The sequence below is a fragment of the Pipistrellus hanaki genome (assembly GCF_964339955.1).
Source record: "Pipistrellus hanaki genome assembly, chromosome: 7".
In the NCBI taxonomy this organism is placed as follows: Eukaryota; Metazoa; Chordata; class Mammalia; order Chiroptera; family Vespertilionidae; genus Pipistrellus; species Pipistrellus hanaki.
Genome location: NC_140509.1, coordinates 54,956,898 through 54,977,197, shown reverse-complemented (window position 1 = coordinate 54,977,197; position 20,300 = coordinate 54,956,898). Strand labels below are relative to the sequence as shown.

General features: G+C 43.9%; 1 protein-coding gene across 1 annotated transcript in view; it reads right to left on the bottom strand.

The window, feature by feature from the left end:
* LOC311626028 (uncharacterized protein) overlaps window positions 1-20,300 on the bottom strand; it is a gene marked incomplete at its 5' end in the record, with an annotated part of 127,856 nt that overhangs the window by 81,075 nt on the left and 26,481 nt on the right. Inside the window, 4 exons of the mRNA XM_084890855.1 lie at window positions 869-990; window positions 2,149-2,349; window positions 9,279-9,406; window positions 11,170-11,362. Coding sequence (XP_084746981.1) covers window positions 869-990; window positions 2,149-2,349; window positions 9,279-9,406; window positions 11,170-11,362 — 644 coding nt within the window. The remainder of the gene's footprint in view (window positions 1-868; window positions 991-2,148; window positions 2,350-9,278; window positions 9,407-11,169; window positions 11,363-20,300) is intronic.

Sequence of the window (20,300 nt, the reverse complement as noted above, 5' to 3'; positions counted from 1 at the left end):
ATGATCCCACAGCCATGTGGCAATTTCCCTCCGAGACTCTGCCTATTCCGCCACACTGTCCACTTCACAGGGCACAGGGCACAGGGCACAGGGCCATGCCTCCGCTGCTCACATCTGTGAGCACACTAGTGCCCTCCCAGCGCACTGCCTACTCTGAGTAAGTGCTCAACGAAGATTGTGGGGCTTGAGAGGAGCTGGACAATATTCCCACCCATTAGAAGGCAACAGAGAAACTGTGATCTCAAATTACAAAGACCAAATTGGGGTTCGTCAACCACTTCCCAGTTCTTCTCTACCCTCCAAGGTTGGAAGGAAACGGTGGGGGGAGGGGGGGTAGAAGAGGGTTGAAGGGGAAGGAATGGGGGGGAGAGGTCATACTACCTATCAAGGGGGGTTTAAAGTACGTATCCTCTCTGAGTGGTCTCAGGAGATTTAACTTGCTCCTTCAAGGGGTAGGGGACCTCAAGGTGAGTCTGCAGAAACCTTTTTGGTGACACTTGCTAGAAAAAAAGAAATTCCTTTTTGAGAAACTTTTAAGGATATCAAGGTTCATGTATGTCAGCTATGTGCAACCTCTGATTATATCTTCCGATGGCATTCCAAGAGCAACTGCCTTTTTTATTTTTATTTTTAGGTCTTCTCAAGGAAGTGAAGATTCTGCACCCAGTGGTATAAGTTTACATTTGAGCCTCCTATTCTTTATTACTTAAAGCAAATGATACTGAGGGTGCGAGGGAGTTCCTCTTCTGTGGCTTTTATAGCTACTTCTCTGAGAGGTGCTTTGTGCAATAGTGTTCAGGCTTAACATCATCCTCTTAAGTTATCTAGGGGATTAAAAGTCAAATGTCTGAAGACAACACCAGCTTACCAGCTATTGTTGACGGAAATGCGCTCTTTGCAGATTATGTTAAGGGGGAGTCCAAAGTTATTGCTGTCATCTGGACGGCCTTCTTGCCAAAGCCTCTGGACATACTCCCGCTGCCGCTCGATCTAGAAATGTAGCATAGACGTTAAAATTAGAAAAGTCAAACTTTCCCATGGACGTGAGTTCTGAGCCTTGGCATGAGGAAAACATCAGTGCTTTGCATCTCTTCATTATTTGACCAGTTTTCACTCAGACAGGATTTAGGACCCACTCATATAGGAACATGCTGGTCTCTCAGTCTCAGCCCAGGGTCAGCCAGGGGAAGCAAGGCAACCAACTCCCGACATGCTAACGAGACCTAAGGAAAGTGGACTGGAGCAATCCCTACCTCCGCTTTACTTCCTGCCACAGCGCCCCCCAGAGGCCATACACTGTGATTGTCCCCTTTAGTCCTAAAAATAGTCACACCATTAAAAATAATTAACATGGTTGTATACTCAATGCCTTGTACAGGGGTAGGTTTAGTCCTTTCATTACCAATAAACTCTTATCATCTAATGAAAACAGGTTTTCCATTCCTTGTGGACTAGTAAATGTAATTAGGGTTGGGAACCTCCCTTTAAGACTGTAGCTATGCCCTAGCTGGTTTGGCTCAGTGGATAGTGTGTCTGCCTGCGGACTGAAAGATCACAGGTTTGATTCCAGTCCAGGGCACTTGCCTGGGTTACAGGTTCAATCCCCAGTAGGGGACCTCCAGGAGGCAGCCCATCAATGATTATCTCTCTCATTGTTTATGTTTCTGTCTCTCTCTCCCTCTCCCTTCCTCTTTCTGGAATCAATAAAAATGTGTTTTTGTTGTTGGGTTTTTTTTGTTTGTTTTTTTAAAAAGACTGTAGCTATGCTTGGAATTCAACAATGCAAATAAGCTTACACATGAACACGCTGCACATGCTGCCCTAGAAAACCCAGATTCTGGGCCCACAGTGAAAGGAAAGCACTTTCTTCAGTTCTGGCCATGTTTTCCATCCCCTTCTCACATGTCCTAGTTTACTTTTTGTTACTTTTAGATTGATTTGAGAGAGAGAGAGGAAGGGATAGGGAGAGAGAAACATCAATTCGTTGCCTCCCCTTATACACCCCAACCAGGGATTAACCTGGTAACCTGAATATATGCTCTGACTAGGAATCGAACCCAGAACCCTTCGGTGCATTGGCCACGCTCCAACCAACCAAGCCACCCCGGCCAGGGACACGCGTGACACTTTCCAGGACGCGGTACTCACGTGCTGGTTGAGGATGCCCCTCAGCAGCTGCAGGTGAAGCCTCAGGCAGGCGCATTCGTCTCGGTAGGCCTTAATGAAGTAAGGGTGGCTGAGATCAAACCGGGGGCCCCTGTACATGACGTCAGTGATCACCTGTGCCAAGGCGAACCTCTCCTCGGGGTCCAGCGTGTGCTGGTAGGCTTCAAAGTAACAGTCCAGAAGCTGCAAGTGAGGTTGAGAGTCAGGGCACAGCAGGCAGTCCTAGGGCCCAGCCCAGAGAGGTGAGGCACCCGCACTCCATGCGTTGGGGAGTCCCCGGGCACCCACCGGAGACAGTGCTGAACCTCTGGGTACAGGGTTGGTGCGGGCAGTGGCAGCACCCATGCCACTCAGGGCAGTGCATACACCCACAGGGAGGTAAGGGAGGGCGAGGGAGAGAATACTCGCTGTGCTTCTGTCCCTGTTTCCCTGCTCTCCGCAGATAAAACGGAGCGGGGATGGGGGAGATTCTAGTGAAGAATATCACCTCTGATAATGGTAAGCTCTGATCCCACTGCATTTGGGGTCACTTCATCAAGTATATTTATCTTCCACACCTTTCTTCACAGTCCCATTCCTCTCCCCCTTTCACTCCATCACCAAATGCTCTAGTACAGGGGTCTTCAAACTATGGCCCGCGGGCCACATGCGGCCCGCAGAGGAGTCTGATCCGGCCCGCCAGGTTTTTTGGGCAGTGAGCGCAGCCGAGGTGTTACAGTAGGAATTAGTAGTTCATATAGTCCGGCCCTCCAGCTCTCTGAGGGACCGTGATCTGGCCCCCACTTTAAAAAGTTTGAGGACCCCTGCGTCTAGTATGTAGGCAGGTGGCCTCCTCCCCAGTTCTACAGCCTTAGCCCCATTTCTGACCTCTCTCTTCAATAGTCTTCCCAAAGTTCACCTGTGTAGGAATCATGGGAGTGTGGTAGAATGGAAGGCTGAGGGATTGCAAAGCCATTTCTCCCAGACCAGGAGGGGCCCGGGTACAGAACTCCCAAAGGCATCCGGGGAGCTAGCTCCTTTCCTGGTGGAGTTCACAGCTTCTCTAGAAACCAAAGAGAGCTCCCACACACGAACAGTTGAAGAGGGTTCTTCCTGTGGGAATTCAGATGCTCTTTTTTTTCCTTCTTTTTAAAGTATATTTTTATTGATTTCAGAAAGGAAGGGAGCGGGAGAGAGAACATCAATGATGAGAGAGAATCATTAAATGGCTGCTTCCTGCACACCCCACACTGGAGATGGAGGCCGAAACCTGGGCATGTACCCTAACCAGGAATCGAACTGTGACCTCCTGGTTCATAGGTCAATGCTCAACCACTGAGCCATGCCAGCCAGGCCAGATACTCTTGATTTTGCTTTCACATTTGTTTGTGGGCTGAAGGAATTTCTGTTCTGCATGTAAATTCTATTTGTCTGTAATTAGTCATGGTGCTAATCAGTAAAAGCTCTTCAGAGTTCACTGAGCTGGAATCCCAAACAGGAACCTAAGGGCAAGGTAAGGAAGTAGTTCTGAACAACGTACTTATTATTTTAGAGTTGTTTTAAAACTTTCATTGGCCTTAGACGCTCTCACTTTTGGAGACCTTGTCCCACATTATAACAAATATATTAAGATGGCCTCACATCCCAATAAAATTCCTTTTTATGCAAAAATGTTAAGTGGCATGTATTATTTTGCTCTTCAAAATATTTGCCTATGAGCAACACATTTAATTAATGACTGGCTATGATTTCCGGACAGTGTGTATCTGGGGAATTCTTATGAAGTAAGAAAGGCTGATCCATAAAGTGTTTTTGGATGTAATGAGAAGTTCATAAGTGCTCAGTTGACCAAGTTTTCACATTTTACAGACATGTAATGAAGCATTTATTGACGTCTATTTTCTTTTCTTACTTTGGAGTAACCCATGTGTTATTGTGTGTGTGTTTTTTCCTTAGATCTCAAACAATTTCAATGTTCCCTAAAAAGCAATTAGATCCTAAACCCCAAGTCTATATGGCCTGATGGGTAAATCGGCTCGGACTGGAAGCTTCTGTACTATTATCCCCACTGGCCTGACAATGGAACGAATGCCTTTCCTTGGCCAAAGGAATCCAATATATCCTTCTCCAGAGTCTCCGCTCAAGCTGTCCCTTCGGAAAGTCATCTGGGACCGGCTCCCCTCAGGGAGGTTCCCTCCCCTGAGAGGCCTCAGCTCCTGTGGGAGCTCTATCACCAAAGACACGGGGTTGCCCAGGGTGGGCACCGAATGGACAGCAGGGAGTGAATTGCCAAGTCTGCAATGTCTACCAGCCCGACAGCCTGCCCCCTGGGAGGTGCGCTGGAGAAAGAGCAGGCTTTGTTTCCCTGGGTGCTGGTTCTCCTGGTGGTTTCAGGCCTGAAGTCAGCCCTCTTCTCAAAAAAAAAATTAAAAAAAAAAAAAAGAAGGAATTTCCTAAAAGGAGATAAAGAGCCCCTCTCACTGTGTGGCATCCATAACTAAGAATGCCAAAACCAAAAAGAACAGAGAAGGTGTTAGCACTACTTGAATACAGGAGGCAACAGCACAGAAGGCAAATGGGAGGTTAACAGAACAGCCAGGACTGTCTCCACGTTGCCAATCCTGGCTTCCGGGGCTCCTGAGGGAGGTGGACATTTGAAGATTAATAAGAAAGTAGGAATCAATGCCTTTTTAATAGATGTTCAGTACCTGAGGGTCTCAATGCTAAGGCTCAAGAAGGGAGAGCCTGGGCACTTTAGATAGCATACGGTTTGCAGGAACGCCTACGGGACGCCGGGTCCACCAAAGGAGGCTGAAAGCTCCGGACAGAATGCTCCATGGACATTCCAAGATCTCAGAGTTGAAACGAAGGAAGGTTTGGCAACATGGAGACATTCCTGGCTATTCTGTTACCCCCCCATTTGCCTTCTGTGCTGTTGCCTCCTGTATTCAGATGCCCTGGCCCTGCAGGGAAGTCTAAATTATCTTATTTTGTCCCTAGAGTTCTACTCTGGAGTAGCTTTCAATTGTGAAGTAGCAGAAGACAAAGCAGAAGGAGTGACTAGTTGGTGTAAGAAGGGCACCACTTGGGATAGCTTAGGGGAGATTAGGAATGAAACAATCACTTCTCTAAATCACTCTGGACTAACCTGGACCATTTTGCTGGGCCAGGGCAATCCCAGGAGCTAGTTTGTTGCATTTGTATTGCCCTGACCTGTTTTTGTACAAAGAGCCCAATTGTTTGGTAATTTGGCAGGAGAAGTTTAAGGGGAGGTTCTTTTATATTTATTTAATTTTTTTTTTATTGTTGGCTCTATTACAGATGTTCCCTATTTCTCCCCTTCCTTTTTTGCCTTCCGCCTTCTTGCCGGTGATTCCAAATCTGGTGATACCAGGTTGCAGACTAATGGGTCTTGGGTTCAATTCTCAGCAGGAGCTAAATTGCCACACTTATTTTTGTTACTCATAGGACTGACAGATTTAGCAAATAAGGATGCAGACTATCTAGTTACATTTTAATTTCTGATAAACAATGAATATTTTTTTCAGTTAAATATATCCCAAATAGTGTCATATTTTACCTGCAACCCTAATTGCTGAGAAGGAGCACACGGCTCTCTTTTTAAACTGGTAAGGCCTTCTCAAGCTTTGGCTTCAATCCCGAGACGTTCTCGGATGGATGCTTGCATACTTTTATCTTGAATGTTTTCCCTACAGGGAAGGACCGTGATCGTTCCACCTCACAGGTTCTCTCTGTTATCTGTTTGCTAACTGGCCCATTTCCACTTAAACTCTGGGCTGGCATTTAAGAAGTCTGCCTAGCCTGTCAAATGTCACCTGTGTGTGTCAAGAAAATTGGAGAAAATAGAAAAGTAGCCAAAACGAATAATCTCAAGACTTACTTTGTTTATATCATTATTATTTATTATTATTTGTTAATCCTCACCTGAGGGATATGTTTCCATTGATTTTTTTAGAGAGAGGGGAAGGGAGGGGGAGGGACAGAGAAAGTGAGAAACATTGATGTGAGAGAGACACATTGATTGGTTGCCTCCCTCATGCACCCCAGCTGGGGCCGTGGATTGAGCCTGCACCTCAAGTATGTCCCCTTGCTGGGAATTGAACCCAAGACGCTTCAGTGTGTGCTCTACCCACTGAGTCAAACTGGCCAGGGCTATATATATATTTTAACTCAAACTTTTTTCTATAAAAATAAATAAATATAGTATTTCAGGTCAAATGAAAGTACAAAACAGAAAACCAATGCTAGATGCAGCCAGTCAACAGATTATTATTTTTTAAAAGTGTTCCAAACACAAATCCAACTGAAAATGTGTCCTCTGGTGGCTGTGGAGAGAATAAGCAGTTGACTGTACATATGTCACTCAGGAGCTGGCACCACTGATATCTGGCTTCTCTAAGAGTCCCTTAATCAATCTAAATTCGCACCAGCTCTAATTTCATGAGCATTTATACATAATATGGTCACTTTAAGGATTTAAGACAACACAATGTGTTTGAGCAATTCTTAACATTCTAGCGATTCCAGTAATTTAACAATCAAAACCAGCTGAGGAAACGTGGCAGCAGAGCTGATGCTGAAGAAACCAACCACATCCCAATAAAAGTCTGGTTTACCGCTCACAATAGGCTCCTCCGACAGACTTTCTGACTTAGGAGGCCCCTGTGACAGTTTTGGCACAAACAGCTCTGTTTCCCTGGGGAATTTATTCTCAGGGTAGAGAGGAATCAGCAGTGATTGTTTTAAGTTAAAATGATTTCTTTAAAACTCCTGTCTGGAAGAATACACTTGTCCCGTTTGAGGAGTCTGTCTTCTTTACAATCAATGCAGCCTTTCCGGTTACTACACTGTGAGTCTAAGTCCCTCATTTACTCAGTTGATCTGCTGGTTCTGACTGGCTGATCAAGGTTGCAGATGCAGACTCGGTAAAGGCCAGTTATCTTCAAAAAGAGGAACCGCTCTCAACGCCCAGGGTTTTCGCCCTTTAAGCTCAGCTAGCTGTTGGATTTTTTTTTTTAATTGGGTGACCTACATCTCCATGAGTAACACACCAGAGAGTAGATGAAATGGTAAGCCAGAGAGTAGATGAAGTGGTAAACTAAAGAAACAATTCAAAGAAAACATTTCCACTTCTTCACGTCTGACCACATCATACTGTATCCTGGCTCCCACCCCGTAACTCTTCGGAGAGCCTGCCAAGCTGGCCGTGACCCCCTGTGGCTGGCCCACCGCCCGGCTTCCGGGAGCCGTCTTTCTGGGTGTCTCACTGCACGCCACACTGGTAGCTATCTTCTCCTAACGAAGACACTGACTTGCATAGTGCTATTCCTCCCGTTTCTCTCCAGCCTCTTTGGCTACTCTTGGTTCCTCTCAGGGGTTCTTACGCCATGACCTTACCCTTGAAGGTGTTACCCAGGGGATGTCTGGGTCTTTCAGACATCTCTGGCTCTTTCTAGTCATTTCGACTCATTCCTGTGGTCCGACTTCCACATTCCGACCTCAGCTCAGACCTGCTCCTGAGTTTCCAAATGAGGGCACCCACCAAACACCCACACCCGGCTCCAGAACCCTCTCTCTCAGGCCTTGCACCCTAGACTCAGTGTTATTCCCCCCTCCCTCCTGCCCCTGCCTCGGCTGTCTGTGCCAATGGACAGGCGCCTCCCGGGCCCTGAGGAAGTCATTTCAGTCCCATCCTTACTCTCTCACTCCAGCATCCGGCCTCCAACTCCTGCCCTCGCCTCTTCCCCTAAGAGCTCTCAGGCCTGCTCCTCCTTCCTGTTCCCACGGTGACGCCCTCAGCGTGGGTCCCCTCCTGATGCTCAGGCACCTGCTGCAATGGCTGCACTTCCTTCCCCAGGAACTTCTATTCCGGCCATTCCTCGGCACTGACACCTCACACACAGCTACGCCATGGAAACAGAGCTGTGACCGTATTTCTCCCCTGCAGAACTCACCAGCGGCTTTCTCTGCTTATAAGATAAAGTCTAAATGAAGCCTGGACTAGCAGGTCCTTCCCAGACTGCACCCAAAACACAGGTTCACCTTGTTTCCCAGGAGCCTCTGCTCCAAGCCTTAGCAGTCTTCTCACCACTCTCCAGACTCACGCCTCCCCCATTTGATACCAGCCCCAACATTGCAAATGTTTCCTCTGCTTAAGGATCTTTCCTTCTCTGACAGACAATATCTGACGCACCTGTTAGTAACCAGATTAAATACCTATCCCTCCGGGAAGACGTGGAACATTTCTTTTACTCTGGCAGCGCCCCTCCCCCCCCGCCCCCGCCTCCACAGGACAGATACCCCCTCCACTGGGGTCCCCAAGGCTCTTGCATGTGCCACCGGGTTATAATTTTGCTTAGAGATCAGATCAATGTTTACAGGCTACAAATTCCTTAAAAATATTCCCTTGTATCTATATGTTCCCAGTGCCTAGAACAGTACCTGGAACAGAATAAATACTTAATGTTTGATGAATAAACTCCCCACAGTTAGAGATGATCAAAAGGGCAATAATACATGCTAAGGAGCAGTGTTTAATTTATTGCTGGAATTTGAACCATTAACAACAGGATGATGATTCAGTAGCTCACTGTCTTATTGCTTTAAATTTACCCTGTAACTTGTTGCACTCAGCATGCCTTAACCACCTGCTCTCATGCACCCACATGGGGCATACACTTCTGAAGGCCACAAAGATCGTCAGTGTGTCTTTGTTTGGTAGACTGAGGGCTGTCCTGACAGACAAGGAATATGAATGGAGTCGTCTTTCATTCTCACTTAAAAGGGAGCCAGGAAAGACCCAATGAGTTTTTTAAAAATATTGAGTTTTACAAGAATTTTTATTTGCCTTAACCGGTTTGGCTCAGTGGATAGAGCATCGACCTGCGGACTGAAGGGTCCCAGGCTCGATTCCAGTCAGGGGCGTATACTTTGGTTGAGGGCACATCCCCAATAGGGGGTGTGCAGGAGGCAGCAGATCGAGGTTTCTCTCTCATCAATGTTTCTAACTCTCTATCCCTTTCCCTTCCTCTCTGTAAAAATCAATGAAATATATATATATATTTTTAAAATAATTTTTATTTAACCAAAGTTTGTTTTCTAGGCAAGAATACCTGGCGCTTGTTTTCTAGAAGGGCTGCCTGCCAAGTCCACAGATCGCACAGCACAGCAAATCTGTCCACTCCTGCATGGGCCCATCCCCAGACCTGGCCAACGTTTGACTTGCTGCCCTCTTTGTGACCTGGAAGAGAAGTGATGACAGTGGCCAGAGCCAGGCCTCCCTCCATTAAGCTGTTCCCGTTAGAAATGCGCCCTCGGATTACCAGCTGCATTTTAGGAAAGAAAGCTGAATGGCAACTGGTTTCTAAATCATGAAAGAGCCATCCGCAAAGACAAAGCCCAAAGTTCATACTTGTTGACTTAGTCGACAGGGTTTCTTGTTTTTACTTTACAATTTCAGTTTTAAAAACTAATTTTGGAAATATAACCAAATTTAATTAACATAAAAATCTTTACTAAAATATTCTCAAACCTGTCATTTAAAGGCAAAACATCATTTTTTTTTTCTTTTCTAAAACCAGGTTCCTGATGGTTTAAAAACAAACCCAGTTCCACCTGCTATTTCAGCTGATGTTAGCCAAATCAAAAATTTCAGAGAAATTTCTAAGATATTCTTTAATTACATTAATCATTAACCTACATAAATAAATGTAATCATTGTCATTATTCATCGGAAATATTTGTCCAATATATTCATGTTAGTTTTCATTATCAGCATTATTATTGCTTTAAATTTTTAAGTGATCGATTTCAGAATGAAATATTTAAAAGTAAGAGCTTTTCAGGGGCTAAAGTTTGAATTCAATAATTATCAAGTATATGATGGCTACTCAACACACGAGAAAGACTTTCCTAGCAGCAGTTGGGAAATCATGGAAATCATTACCATAAATGACTGTGTACCAACTAGCTCAGCTAAAAGATTCTCATGGGGCTAAATGACTACTACATGTTTCAATCCAATTAAATTCTTAGCAGCTGGAAATAGTTGCATAGTATTATAAACTATTATTGACAAAAATGATGCATTCATATGTAGGATAACCAGTAAAGATAAAGAGCTGAAATTGAATGCCCTGGAATGTTGGATGTCATTGCTGCTTCCAGAGTCAGATCCCAGATGGTCTTTGGCAAAGATAGGACAGAGAGTTCAAGCCAATAGTGAATTAATTCTGCCTAGGATCTGAAAGGTTAATTGTCAGACAGTCCTCAAGCAGGATTTTATAACAATGTGAATATGAATGGTCTTTAATATTACAAAATAGCATAAACCCTTGCTATCTTTCCTTTGGGTATTACAATATATCTAGAAACTTGTAAGTTCTTTTCAAATGTAATGCTAATGCTGCCATATTATTTTAAAAGAAATATTTTTACCGTGCCTATTCTGAAATTGGATGCATTTGAGTAGTGCCAGAAGGAAGAGCGAATACAGACTAAGGGTTATTTGATTACCCGAGAAATGGTTTCTCCCTCTGGGGCTTGTCTGGCATTTTCTGAGCCAGAGCTTCTTGCATCTAGTGGTTTTCTGTCATGAACCCGGGGATGTCCCTGCTTCTAACTGCAGTTTCCCAAGGTCAATCACATTTTTTTTCCTTTTTGTTATTTAGAAAAAAAAATAATTGATTTCATGGCTTCCTTTGCTTCTCTCAGAACCCTGCATGACATTCTCTGCACCTGTTGGGTGATGCAGAAATGTCACTGGGGAATGAGTCCAAACAACAGTAAGAATTATAACCAGGTCCTGAGAGAGTAGTCAGTCTCCAACAAAAGGGGCACTTAGGCTGACACAGAGCCCTACCTTTTCCAATGCGGGTGTGTGTTGGGAAGGTGTATGTGCTTATTGAACTATTGCATTTATATTTTGAGATGGGGTTGTTAGATGAAGCCCTTAGTGTTTTTTGTTTGGTTGGCTGGTTGATTTTTTCAGATCACATTTCTGACCTTTTTCTTTCTCAATGTAATGGCTGGCCACCAGCAGCAGTTCTGTCTCTAGTTCCTTCAGGTCACTCAAGGCCTTGTCATACATGACATGCACCCCTTGCTGGTCCTGGGTGTGGACGTAGCCGGCTTCAGTGCTATAGTAGTCATCCTGGTTCTCCACTTCTGAGAACTCCATGAACTGGGTGCCATGGACCTGCGGAAACAAAGCCAAACCTGGAAGTTGGCGGAAAAGGGAGAGCTATATTTTCCAGCCCGAATGGCAAACAATAGATGCCTTCTCCCATGCACAGAGCTGTAGACACGCTGAAGAATAAAGAGCTGTATGTAGAGAAAAAGATACTAGCAAAGTATGTTGGCAGAAAAGGGTAGTTTCTGAGGTAGATAAGTAGCTGAGGAAGTGTTCTGGTTAATTTAGGGTTACCTGGAAAAAGGCAACAGAGCCAGCTGAGCTTTAAAGGTGGTCTCTGAAGTCACAATGCCTGAGTCCACAATGCCTGAATCTCACCTTGATTAAGTCATTCATCTACCCTTAACCTCTGTTTCCTCATCTATAACATGGGAACAGTAGAGATGTTGTCAGGAGTATATGACAATGTGCCTAGGAGGCACGAGAGATCTATAAATGTTAGCTGCTAAAGATATCTTTGGTTTTTAAAAAATATACATTTTATTGATCCTTTTACAGAGAGGAAGGGAGAGGGATAGAAAGCTAGAAACATTGATGAGGGAGAAACATCGACCAGCTGCCTCCTGCACACCCCCTACAGGGGATGTGCCCACAACCAATGTACATGCCCTTGACCGAACTGAACCTGGGACCCTTCAGTCTGCAGACCAACGCTCTATCCACTGAGCCAAACCGGTTTCAGCAAGATACCTTTGTTTTAATCTTCTAAATACTTCTAAAATGCATTAATATAATCTCATACCTTAGTAATATACTGGATTGAATAGCGTCCCTCCAAAATACATGTCTATCTGAAACCCGTGAATGTCACCTTATTTGGGAGTAGAGTCCTTGCAGATGTACACAAGATGAGGTCATGCTGGATTAGGATGCACCCTCATCCAATGACTGGTGTCCTTATAAAAGGACCAAACTTTGGAGACAGCTGCATAGGGGAGAAGGCCATATGAAGACAGAGGCAGAGGTTTTAGTGACGTATCTACAGGCCATGGAATGCCAAGGACCCCAAGGATTGCTGCCAACTCCCAGGAGCCAGAAGAGGCAAGGAAGGAACTTCTCCTGGGCCTCCTCAGGGGCTGACCCTGGTGTCTTGAGGCTTGTCACCTCTAGAACTGTGAGGGAGTAAATTGTGAGCCACCCACTTTGTAGTGCATTGTTATGATGGCCTTAGGAAAATAACATTATAAGTAATTTGAGTATTCCCATCATAATTTTATTATTCTTAGATGACTGAGAACCTGATACTTTCTGAGATTCATTCTAATGATAATCCTCATAACTTCAAACTATTCCATTCTTCTCAAGCCTCTGAATTCACTCTTCTCCCCCATGCCCAGCCTCCCAGAATCTCCCTCCACCTCTACACACACACACACACACACACACACACACACACACACACACACACACTGTACACTCCCTCCCTCCTCTCCTACTTCTTCCTGCACTGTAGTGGACGATTCTCCGCCCCTTCTCCAAGGCCTTTTCCTTCCCAACCCTCCCACCTCTGAGGCATCCCTCTCCTTCTTGGATATCCAACTCCACTTAACCAGATATTTTCCAATTGACACTCAGACATGCTCATGTCCCTCTCATTTTAAACCCTCACACCCTTCCCCAGGTTCCACCTTATGACTTTCCTCCTCATGGTTCAACCTCCTAAGATGTTATCTGTACTCATTGTCTCCATTCCTGAACCTCCTAACTCCTCACCCATTCCCACCTGGGCCCTTTCTCTACCAAGCCACCCTAACCCTTTTACCACAATGACCTTTTCTGCACATCCAGCAGGCTCTCTTTTCAGCTTACACAACCTCTCAGGAGCATCTGACACAATTTAATACTTCCTGCTTTTTGACTCACGCTCTTCCTGGCCTCCCAGGACTTCACATTTTCCTTGATCTCACCAACTTTCCAGCCATCCTTTTCTGGTGCTTGAGGTGTATTTTTCTCCATCATGGCTTTAAATAGTGGCCAGACTCAAGCCCTAGTCCTAGGACCTCATCTTTCCCCCCCCATATTCCTTCCTCAAGAGACATTACACTTTGATAGCTGAGATAACCTTGCTTAGACCATTTGCTCCTCAATTTATATCTCCAGCCCAGACTTTCTAGAGCTCTAGACCCACGGATCCAATTACTTTCTCAGCATCTGTTCCTGGGCATCTCAAAGGCCCCTCAAAGTCAACATGATCAAATTGTGTGATTTCCCCCCACAAACCTAGGCCATCTCCAGCGTCCCCATTTTCGTAAGTAGCACCACCCATCCACTTCCTCTAGCATGAATCATTCCTGATGTGTCTTTCTGCCTCACCCTGCATGTCCAATTTAGAGCCGAGTTCTGTTGATTTTACTTCCTATCTCTCAAATCCATCTACTTCTCTCAATCCCACCGCCCACCACCCTGTCCAAGCTGTTATTATCTTTCACTAGGATTAGTCTAGGAGAGTCTAAACTGGTTTAGCCTCTAATTGTTCTATCCACATTCCTCTGGCTTTCCCTCCCCTCCATTTTACTCACTGCTGGCAGAGGATCTTTGAGAAATGCAGTTTTAACTGTCCCTTCTCCTTCCTTTTAATATCCTTAAAAAGTACCCCATTGCTCACAGAATAAAGCAAGATGCCCGAACAGGGCTTACATAGTCTATGTCTCTCCAGTGGTTCTCAGCAAAATGTGATTTTGTTCCCCAGAGGACATTTTGACCATGCCTGGAGACATTTTTGGCTGTCACACTTGAGGGGAAGTCCTACTGATATCTAGGGGTTGGAGGCCAGGAATGCCGCTTAACATCCTAGAATATTTAGGACAAACTCCCATAACAAAGTTATCAGTTACCAAAATGTCAACAGTGATGAGGTTGAGGAACCTTGTGCTAGTTTTATTTTGCTTTGTTTTCCACGTGGATCGTGGGGCCCAGCCACTCGTGTCTCCTTTTGGGTTCTGTTGGGTGCTTCCTCCCTTTGGCCACAGGTCCTTTGCACAGCCTATCCCCATCCATGGAAAGGTCTCTCTCCCCTTTTTCCTGGTTAAAGCCTTCATCTTCCAACCTCAGCACATCATCACTTTCACAGGGACCTCCTCCTGGCTTCCTCCAAGTTATCACTCTTTTGAGGCATTTACTGAGGTTGCTGTTTCACATTTATTTGTGTGACTATTGACTAATATTTGTCTCACCCACTGAATTATAAGTACTATGAAGTTAAGGAACATGTCTAATTTTGTTTATTATTGTATCCTTAGTGTTTAGCACAGGGCCTAACACATAAGGTTACTTAGAAAATCTATATAATAAAAACGTAATATGACTGGACATCCTTCCTGGTGTCCTTCCTTCCAGACAAAGCCTAAGTGCGCAAGGGCCGAGGTAGAGGAGGCAGAGGCCCCTGGCCACAGTGGTGATGGGCAGGAGCTGGGGCCAAGGCCCTTGTATGAATTTCATGCATCAGGCCTCTAGTATGTAAATAAGAGAATGGATGAATAGATGAATGGTTTTTAATATTTTTGGCATATAGATTTCTTTTAGTCTATCACCTCATAATCCTAACTTGTACTTTTAATGTATACTGTAAGAAATAAGGTGATCCTCCAAATTCAGGGGTCCTGGTAGAACACAAAACATATTCAAGAGCCAAGCAGTAAGGCAAGTATCTTTCCTCCTACAGGAGGATGCGCAGCACATGGTCTGTAAACACGTGCGCACTGAGCAGGCAGTCTGCTCGGCCTTTTAATCTTGATGCATATGACCTGTCCCTCACTCTTGATTGGAGCTCAGGTGCATAGCCTTTTGAGATTGGCTAATTCAAAGGGAGGGGTTAGCCTTTGCCATTTCAAGATGGTGGCCCCCCAAGGGAGCTGTGGTTCATGTTCCATTAAAAGGATATTTCATAGTTAAGCATTCCTCTAGTAGGTTGTTATTTTTGTTTACTTTGCTTTTGGCTAGTCTTAGATATGAAACTTTTTAAAAATTAGGAACTTACTTTGGCTAGGAGTTCCAAACGTCAAAGTATTTTAAAAAAAATATATTTTATTGATTTTTTACAGAGAAGGAGAGGGATAGAGAGTTAGAAACATTGACCAGCTGCCTCCTGCACACCTCCACACTGGGGATGTACCAACAACCAAGGCACATGCCCTTGAACGGAATTGAACCTGGGACCTTTCAGTCCGTAGGCCGATGCTCTATCCACTGAGCCAAACAGGTTAGGGCCAAAGTTCTGTTTTTTATAGAATGATAGGCACCAATGAAAACACAAAAGATGCTGAGAAATAACATGCTACATACAAAAATTAAACAGCTTGTTTAGATTTATAAACTATCATGTTGGCTTCTGTTGGCATTTAGCACCTATCATTTGTTATGTGAAATGAGCTCTCCTTTATCCACTTCACTGGAAAAGACCTTTCCCAAATTCTTTTCAGGGAAATTTTATAAGATGTGAAGAAATGACTACTGTATTAAGTACTGAAGCTGATGGAAAGCAAAACGTGTTAAAACACTGACTATCACCTATTTAAATGGTCTTCTTTTCTGCTCTCCTCACCCTATCTCATTACTCAAGCCTTTTATGGACATGCATGTTCCTTCTCCTTCCCTCCCGCAATTCCTGTCTCTTAAATGTATGCTTATGCCCAGGGGAGAGACACCTTGAAGACCAGATGGCCCAATTATTTCGTACAGGATTATGACTCAGTTGTTATCATATTTCCTTTTGACTTCAATTTCTTACTTGGCCCTGTGAAGGACCCTTCTTATACAGTTTCAGTGGTCAAGAAAATTGATTCTTCAATATTATGCTTAGAGGAGTGGCAGGAAGGGGAAGACAATAATTACCTGTTTGGGCAAGAAGTAAACTGGTCTTTGGAATGATTCATATGGTTTTAAGTCTGCAAAATAACTATTCGAGTCAAGATAACTATTCGAGTACAGTAACTATAGCAAAAGCAGCGGCCCAGCATTCATTCTTCATTCTTTTCACTCTGTTGGTTAATATGAATTTCACGTTCTGATAATGCAGACACTATTTTGCTGACTACCTCACCTTTTCCTAAATCATCTTTGCATTAATTTCAGCTAATAATAATTTAAGAATTTCATAAAAAATTGTTAGGTGAATGACTCAATCCATTGGCTATAATCTCAAATACTTAAAAAAAATCTTTTATTACTTATAGAGTATAATATTATCATAACTAATTGTTTTTTTATTTTTCACTTGACAAGACATTTTTATGTATATTGTCTTTTTGTGAGCTCACAACTAGTCTCTTAATGTCCAACAAACATTAATCAGATACCTAGTATGTGAAATATATATATAGCAGGTCTTCAAGTAACATTGTTTTGTTATAACATTGATGAGGTGCTTAATTTAACTCTTGTTTTTGTCAATTAGCCTGTGGTAAATTAGTTTCATTATACACTAGAGGCCTGGTGTATGAATTCATGCATGGGTGGGGTCCAGCCAGCTGGCCCCTATTGGGGCCCATCTGGCCGGGTGTGGGGAGGGGACGTGGGCAGTTGGAGGGCTGGCTCTGCCCCCAATGGGGGGAGGGCTATTGGGAGTGGGGCTGGCCGGGGGTAGGGCCTCAGATGGTTGGCCAGCTGGCCCTGCGCCCTAGTCGAACTTTCAGTCGAACTCTGGGTCGAGGAAATAATTTGCATATTAGCCTTTTATTATATAGGACTAGAGGCCTGGTGCATAAAATTCATGCATGGAGGGGGGGTTCCCTCAGCTCAGCCTGCACCCTCTCCAACTGGGGACCCCTTGTGGGATGTCCAAATGCCATTTTAGGCCCAATTCCAAGGATCGGACCTAAACTGGAAATTGGACATCCCTCTCACAATCTGGGACCACTGGCTCCTAACTGCTCACCTGCCTGCCTGATTGCCCCTAACTGCCTCTGCCTGCCAACCTGATCACTCCTAACTGACCTCCCTTGCCAGCCTGATTGCCCCTAACTGTCCTCCCCTGGTGGCCTGGTTGCCCCCAACTGCACTACCCTGAAGGCTTGATCTCGCCCCCAATGGCCCTCCCGTGTAGGCCTGATGTTGCCCCCAACTGCCCTCTTCTGCTGGCTAATTTGGTTCTGATTGGTCAGTTCCTATGCCAGTGTCAAAAGCTCCACCTCCTAGATAGCCATTGGCTCCCCACAGCACCCATATTTGCTTCCCATTGGTCGTTTTCTATGCCAGTCAGTGTCAAAAGCTATGCCTCCTAGGCATCCATTGGCTCCCCACAGCACCTGGTATTTCCAACAAACCTGCTCCAACCACATCTCAGATGGTGGCAACTCCAAACTTCCAGATGCTCAGGCCAAAACATTTGAATCGATTTTGACTTCTCTTTTTCTCTCTCATTTCACTCTCTTCTTCTTGGAAATCATACTGGCTGTACCTTCAAATATATCCAGAATCTGACTATTTCTCATCATGCTGTCTTCTCAGACACTGTCTCTGGATTGATAAATATAATAACCTTATCACTAGTCTCTGTTTCCACTCTAAAGTACTGTCAATATATTCCCAATACTTACAATAAAATGTAAGTCAAGCCTGGCCGGCATGGCTTAGTGGTTGAGTGTAGACCTAGGAACCAGGGATATGGTTTGATTCCAGGTCAGGGCATATGCTCAGATTGTGGACTTGATCCCCAGTGTGGTGCATGTGCAAGAGGCAACGATCAATAATTATCTCTCATTATTGATGTTTCTATCTCTTTCTCCCTCTTCCTTCCTCTCTGAAATGAATAAAAATGTATTTTTTAAAAATGTAAGTGAAACCACATCCCTCTTCTACTCAAAAATCACAAAGGGCTCCACTTCTCATCCCAAGTTAAAGTCAAAGTCCTCACAGTGGTCCATTACTTGTTCCCTACCACTCCAATCTCTCTAACCCTATTTCCTGCCAATTTCTGCCTCATTCACTCTGCTGCTCTTAACTCATTGCTGTTTCTGCAACACTGCCAGGCACTGTTCTGCCTCGGGGCCTTTGCACTGTCCTCTCCTCTACCTGGCACTCCTCTCCCAGTGAGCCACGTGGTCTGCTTCCTGATTTCTTCAGGTCTTTACTCAAATAATACCATCTCAAGAAGACCTTCCATGATCACCCTACTTATAACTGGAACATCCCATCACCAACCTCCACCACTCTCTATCCCCCTTTTCTTATCAAAATTTTTTTGTAGCATCTAACACCATTTGTGTTAGTCCGGAAAGGCTAGGTTATTCTCTGATAAGTAACCCCAACGCTCAATGGCCTACAATTAAATTTAATCTCTCACTCATGCAAATCCTACTACTGCAGTTTCTTTTACATAGGTGTATTCCAGCAGTGACCCCGGGATCCAGGATGTTTCTATTTTGTAGTCTGACACATGCCTTCCATTGGCTGCAGCAGGGGAATAGAGCTGAAGGGTCATAGACTAGTTCCTAAATGCTCTGGACTGGAAATGACACATGTCATTACTCAGGGGCTCAAAGCCCCCTGGCCAAAGTTCACCACTAGGTCTCACCCAACTGTAAGGGACCAGGATATGTAGGAAGCATTGGTGGCAAGCCATCTGACATTTTGTATGTGTTATTTATTTAATGTCTATCTCTTTCCACTCAATAGTCCCATAATGGCAGGGATTTATGCTAGTTTTGTTTGTGTCCCCTATGCCTAGCATTTTAATTGGTCAGAACCTTTGAGAAATGAATAAATGAGTGGGTGAATGAATGTCAGCTCCCTGGACTGGTGAGCCCAGTGATTTTGCTCCCAGTTGCCTCGACCCTGGGCCTGGTGAGACCAACCCAACAAATTAGCATCTGTGCCTCCTATCCCCTACACGGGGAAGAAGCAATAGTTAGATCTGGACATTCTAGTTTAAAAACTGACAATGCCATACACATGGAGTTCAACCAAACCTCATGACCCTATTAAAGACTCTGCAAAGGTTACTTTCTTGAGATTCTCATGCTAAAGCAGTAGCTGCTGGCAGCTTCTATGGATGCAGTTGTTTCTACCATTTATGACAGCACAGGAAAGAAACATTGCATTACCCTTGAGAAGCTCCTCCTACATCAACAGGGCAGGATAGGATTTGTCTCTCCTTTTCTCATTCATTTCTATGAAGTGAAGCCTGTGTATGGTGAGGGGGCTGGGAGGGGGGTATTTGTTAACAAAGGAGACCAAAAAGAGGATTCTCCTAGATACTGAGTTAAAGTTGGATTCTAGGTGACTGGATGAAAAAAATTTAAAAAATACTTTTCTTTCTAAGAAAATGTTTTTCAATATCTAGAGCTGAACTGTTCAATACAAGAGGTATTGTACTGATAGTAATGTAATACAGATATTGTATAGATAGTAATGTAATATCTATCTCTATCCACATGTGGCTATTGAGCACTTCAAATGTGGCTTGTCTGAGTTGAGGTGTGCTGTACATATAAGGTACACACCAGATTTTGAAGACTTAGTACAAAAAATGTATATCTTATCAATAACTTCTTTATATTGATTATATGTTAAGGTACTATTTTGATACAGTGGGTTAAATAGATTATATTATTAAAATTAATTTCATGTTAAAAAATAAAATTAATTTAATGTCTATTTATACTTTTTAATGGTTCTACTAGCAAATTTTAAATTATATGTGTGGCTTGTGTTATATTTATTTTGGAAGTGCTATCATAGACTCTGTATATTAATGACAGGGGATTGTAAGATTTCACACCCTTATAGACATGTCAAGTATAAGTCAGGGCTCATACAAGCTCAGAACATGACTTGGTTTGGTAGCTAGATTTAATTTTCCACATTTGTCAACCTAGTGTCTTTAAGAAGATAAAATTCATATTTAATCCTACCTTCAAAAATACACTTTTTAGAGATTGAGATGAAAGTAATGCAAGAATATCTACAATAGTCCAAGAAAACAGGCATTTTCAACTTTGCTCCCAAA